The sequence below is a fragment of the Boleophthalmus pectinirostris genome, unplaced genomic scaffold (assembly GCF_026225935.1).
Source record: "Boleophthalmus pectinirostris isolate CB_2022bp ecotype Guang Dong unplaced genomic scaffold, ASM2622593v1 HiC_scaffold_22, whole genome shotgun sequence".
Lineage (NCBI taxonomy): Eukaryota > Metazoa > Chordata > Actinopteri > Gobiiformes > Gobiidae > Boleophthalmus > Boleophthalmus pectinirostris.
Genome location: NW_026571190.1, coordinates 42,430,066 through 42,435,485, shown reverse-complemented (window position 1 = coordinate 42,435,485; position 5,420 = coordinate 42,430,066). Strand labels below are relative to the sequence as shown.

General features: G+C 53.0%; 1 protein-coding gene across 1 annotated transcript in view; it reads right to left on the bottom strand.

Moving 5' to 3' along the window:
- Positions 1-5,420, bottom strand: part of LOC110166012 (calpain-2 catalytic subunit-like) — a 32,355-nt gene that overhangs the window by 17,497 nt on the left and 9,438 nt on the right. Inside the window, exons 3-6 of the mRNA XM_055158525.1 lie at positions 2,584-2,702; positions 2,198-2,331; positions 1,736-1,904; positions 1,436-1,560 (exon numbers count right to left, since the gene is read on the bottom strand). Coding sequence (XP_055014500.1) covers positions 1,436-1,560; positions 1,736-1,904; positions 2,198-2,331; positions 2,584-2,702 — 547 coding nt within the window. The remainder of the gene's footprint in view (positions 1-1,435; positions 1,561-1,735; positions 1,905-2,197; positions 2,332-2,583; positions 2,703-5,420) is intronic.

Here is a 5,420-nt window from a genome sequence, read left to right as displayed (position 1 = left end):
GATGGTGTGTGTGGGTGTGTGGTGGGTGTGTGGTGATGGTGTGTGGTGGGTGTGTGGTGGTGTGTGGTGATGGTGTGTGTGTGTGTGGTGATGGTGTGGTGTGGGTGTGTGGTGATGGTGTGTGGTGATGGTGGTGTGGTGGGTGTGTGTGGTGTGTGGTGGTGGTGATGGTGTGTGTGATGTGTGTGGTGGGTGGTGTGGTGATGGTGTGTGTGGTGGGTGTGTGTGTGGTGTGTGTGTGATGGTGTGTGGTGGGTGTGTGGTGATGGTGTGTGGTGGGTGTGTGGTGATGGTGTGTGGTGGTGGTGTGGTGGTGATGGTGTGTGGTGATGGTGTGTGTGGTGTGTGGTGGTGTGTGTGGTGTGGTGTGTGATGGTGTGTGGTGATGGTGTGGGTGGGTGTGTGGTGTGGTGTGGTGTGTGGTGTGTGTGTGGTGGTGTGTGTGATGGTGTGGTGATGGTGTGTGGTGATGGTGTGTGGTGATGGTGTGTGATGGTGTGTGGTGTGGTGTGTGGTGATGGTGTGTGGTGATGGTGTGGTGATGGTGTGTGTGTGGTGTGTGTGGTGGGTGTGTGTGGTGATGGTGTGTGGTGGTGTGTGGTGATGGTGTGTGGTGGGTGTGTGGTGATGGTGTGTGGTGGGTGTGTGGTGATGGTGTGTGGTGGGTGTGTGGTGGGTGTGTGGATGGTGTGTGTGTGTGTGGTGTGTGGTGATGGTGTGTGGTGTGATGGTGTGTGGTGGTGTGTGGTGGTGTGTGGTGATGGTGTGTGGTGATGGTGTGTGGTGATGGTGTGTGGTGGGTGTGTGGTGATGGTGTGTGGTGATGGTGTGTGGTGATGGTGTGTGGTGATGGTGTGTGGTGATGGTGTGTGGTGATGGTGTGGTGGTGTGTGGTGGTGTGTGTGATGGTGTGTGGTGATGGTGTGTGGTGTGGTGTGATGGTGTGTGTGGGTGTGTGGTGATGGTGTGTGGTGGGTGTGTGTGGGTGTGTGGATGGTGTGTGGTGATGGTGTGTGGTGATGGTGTGGTGGGTGATGGTGTGGTGATGGTGGTGTGTGTGTGGTGATGGTGTGTGGTGTGTGTGTATGGTGTGTGGTGGTGTGTGGGTGATGGTGTGTGGTGTGTGTGTGTGTGTGATGGTGTGTGGTGGTGTGTGGTATGGTGTGTGGTGGGTGTGTGTGTGGTGTGTGGTGATGGTGTGTGGTGGTGTGTGGTGGTGGTATGGTGTGGTGGTGTGTGTGATGGTGTGTGGTGATGGTGTGGTGATGGTGTGTGGTGTGTGTGGTGGTGTGTGTGGTGGTGGTGGTGTGTGTGGGTGTGTGGTGATGTGTGTGGTGGGTGATGGTGTGTGGTGATGGTGTGTGGTGATGGTGTGTGGTGTGTGTGTGGGTGGTGTGGGTGTGTGGTGGTGTGTGGTGATGGTGTGTGGTGATGGTGTGTGGTGATGGTGTGTGGTGGGTGTGTGGTGGGCCTCACCTCCACGGCGCCCGTCAGGGAGTAGGCGTGGCCTTTCACCAACTTCTGTCGCGTCACTGCCTCCGAGTCTGCAGCACTGGTGATCTACAAGACACAGAACCAGGATTAAACCAGGATTAAACCAGGACTAAACCAGAACTAAACCAGGACTAAACCAGGACTAAACCAGGACTAAACCAGGACTAAACCAGGATTAAACCAGGATTAAACCAGGACTAAACCAGGACTAAACCAGGATTAAATCCGGGTGTGGACTCACGTCGATGGAGCAGCCCAGCAGAGCTCCGGCCTCCAGAGCTTTCTGGAGGATATGGAACAGGTTGGATGGAGGTCGGCTCAGGTCAAAGTTCTCGGCGATTCCTCCGGTGAAGTCCTCAAAGCCCTCGGTGGTGGTTCCCCCGGAGAGCGCCTCGTAACAACCGTTCAACCTGAAGGACAGAGTGGTTACCCTCACCTGTCACACACCTGTCACACACACACCTGTCTGCTCCTGTGGGTGTGAGTCTTTGTGTAGGCTTGAGGTTGTGGGTGTGATTCTTACTTGGTGTAGGCCTGAGGTTGTGGGTGTGATTCTTACTTGGTGTAGGCCTGAGGTTGTGGGTGTGATTCTTACTTGGTGTAGGCCTGAGGTTGTGGGTGTGATTCTTACTTGGTGTAGGCCTGAGGTTGTGGGTGTGATTCTTACTTGGTGTAGGCCTGAGGTTGTGGGTGTGATTCTTACTTGGCGTAGGCCTTCTCCAGCAGGGCGCTCCAGAACTCGCGGTTTTCAGCCGAATGCACAAACAGCAGCTCGCCGTCTTTCACCGGCAAACGATCGTCCACCACCACATCCACCCACTCACCATACTGCCAGAGCTGAAACACAACGAGAGGGCACCTGACACATGGGGGAGGGCACCTGACACACGGGGAGGGCATCTGACACACGGGGAGGGCACCTGACACACGGGGAGGGCACCTGACACACGGGGAGGGCATCTGACACACGGGGAGGGCACCTGACACACGGGGAAGGCATCTGACACACGGGGAGGGCACCTGACACACGGGGAGGGCATCTGAGGCACAGGGAGTAGGGGGCATGTGGAGGGTTGCATCCTGACGTACCTGGAAGTGGAATATTCCGGCATAGTCGCATCCAAAGCTCTGGTCCTGAGGCACGACTCGCGCCATCACAAACTCGTTCAGGGTCAGAGACGCGATCGCCGCGAGCAACCAGCAGTCACCTGACACAGAGAGCCAATCAGAGCGCAGCGTGAGACAGGAGAACCAATCAGAGCGCAGCGTGAGACAGGAGAACCAAGAGAACCAATCAGATCTTAATCAATCTTAAATTCAATCTTAAATCAGTCTTGAATTCAATCTTAAATCAATATTAACTCAATCAAACATTTATGATAAATATAAGATGAGGGACGTTTTCTTTCAACTTATGTGCAAAATTTCCTCTACTAATGAATTTATGTTAAAATATATAAAAACAGTTGACCCAAACTGCACTTCCTGTGAAGAATATCCTGAAACAATAAGTTGTCATTTTTAGGAAATGCACCAAATGACCAAAATCTTTAGGACAGACTGCTTAAAATGTATCAAAGTTCATATTGTCCCTGAATTTTCATAAAAATTTGAACATATTATTTTTGATTTACATGCAAAGAATTTAGACTCAAATAAAAAAATGACAAATAACGTAATTATTATATTTGGCAAATGTTATATTCACAAATGTAAATGATCTTATGGCTCTTTGTTTTTTTCCTGTTTTATTTAAGCAATTACAATTCTACTTTTCCACTATCTCTAGTGTAAATAATGTGATGTGTTCAGGAGGAGCTGTGATGTTCAGGAGGAGCTGTGGTGTTCAGGAGGAGCTGTAATGTTCAGGAGGAGCTGTGGTGTTCAGGAGGAGCTGTAATGTTCAGGAGGAGCTGTGGTGTTCAGGAGGAGCTGTTGTTCAGGAGGAGCTGTGTGTGTCAGGAGGAGCTGTGGTGTTCAGGGAGGAGCTGTAGTTGTCAGGAGAAGCTGTGGTGTTCAGGAGGAGCTGTGATGTTCAGGAGGAGCTGTGGTGTTCAGGAGGAGGTGTGGTGTTCAGGAGGAGCTGTGGTGTGTTCAGGAGGAGCTGTAATGTTCAGGAGGAGGTGTGGTGTTCAGGAGGAGCTGTGGTGTTCAGGAGGAGGTGTGGTGTGTTCAGGAGGAGGTGTGGTGTTCAAGAGGAGCTGTGGTGTTCAGGAGGAGCTGTGGTGTGTTCAGGAGGAGGTGTGGTGTTCAGGAGGAGCTGGGATGTTCAGGAGGAGCTGTGGTGTGTTCAGGAGGAGGTGTGGTGTTCAGGAGGAGCTGTGGTGTTCAGGAGGAGCTGTGGTGTGTTCAGAAGGAGATGTGGTGTTCAGGAGGAGCTGTAATGTTCAGGAGGAGCTGTGGTGTTCAAGAGGAGCTGTGGTGTTCAGGAGGAGCTGTGATGTTCAGGAGGAGGTGTGGTGTGTTCAGGAGGAGATGTGGTGTTTAAGAGGAGCTGTGGTGTTCAGGAGGAGCTGTGGTGTTCAGGAGGAGCTGTAATGTTCAGGAGGAGCTGTGGTGTTCAGGAGGAGGTGTGGTGTTCAAGAGGAGCTGTGGTGTTCAGGAGGAGCTGTGGTGTTCAGGAGGAGCTGTAATGTTCAGGAGGAGCTGTGGTGTTCAGGAGGAGCTGTAATGTTCAGGAGGAGCTGTGGTGTTCAGGAGGAGCTGTGGTGTTCAGGAGGAGCTGTGGTGTGTTCAGGAGGAGCTGTGTGTTCAGGAGGAGCTGTGGTGTTCAGGAGGAGCTGTGGTGTTCAGGAGGAGGTGTGGTGTGTTCAGGAGGAGGTGTGGTGTTCAAGAGGAGCTGTGGTGTTCAGGAGGAGCTGTGGTGTGTTCAGGAGGAGCTGTGGTGTTCAGGAGGAGCTGTGGTGTTCAGGAGGAGCTGTGGTGTGTTCAGGAGGAGGTGTGGTGTTCAGGAGGAGCTGTGGTGTTCAGGAGGAGCTGTGGTGTGTTCAGAAGGAGCTGTGGTGTTCAGGAGGAGCTGTAATGTTCAGGAGGAGCTGTGGTGTTCAAGAGGAGCTGTGGGTGTTCAGGAGGAGCTGTGTGTTCAGGAGGAGGTGTGGTGTGTTTCAGGAGGAGCTGTGGTGTTCAAGAGGAGCTGTGGTGTTCAGAGGAGCTGTAATGTTCAGGAGGAGCTGTGGTGTTCAGGAGGAGGTGTGGTGTTCAGGAGGAGGAGCTGTGGTGTTCAGGAGGTGTGGTGTTCAGGAGGAGCTGTAATGTTCAGGAGGAGCTGTGGTGTTTCAGGAGGAGCTGTGGTGTTCAGGAGGAGCTGTGGTGTTCAGGAGCTGTGTGTTCAGGAGGAGCTGTGGTGTTCAAGGAGGAGCTGTGGTGTTCAGGAGGAGGTGTAGGGTTCAAGAGGAGCTGTGGTGTTCAGGAGGAGCTGTAGTGTTCAGGAGGAGCTGTGGTGTTCAGGAGGAGCTGTGGTGTTTCAGGAGGAGCTGTGGTGTTCAAGAGGAGCTGTGGTGTTCAGGAGGAGGTGTGGTGTTCAAGAGGAGGTGTGTTGGTCAAGAGGAGGTGTGGTGTTCAGGAGGAGCTGTGGTGTTCAGGAGGAGGTGTGGTGTTCAAGAGGAGCTGTGGTGTTCAGGAGGAGCTGTAATGTTCAGAGGAGCTGTGGTGGAGCTGTGGTTCAGGAGGAGCTGTAATGTTCAGGAGGAGCTGTGGTGTTCAGGAGGAGGTGTGGTGTTCAAGGAGAGTGTGGTGTTCAAGAGGAGCTGTGGTGTTCAGGAGGAGCTGTGGTGTTCAGGAGGAGGTGTGGTGTTCAGGAGGAGCTGTGGTGTTCAGGAGGAGGTGTGGTGTTCAAGAGGAGCTGTGTGTTCAGGAGGTGTGTCAAGAGGAGCTGTGGTGTTCAGGAGGAGGTGTGGTGTTCAGGAGGAGGTGTGGTGTTCAGGAGG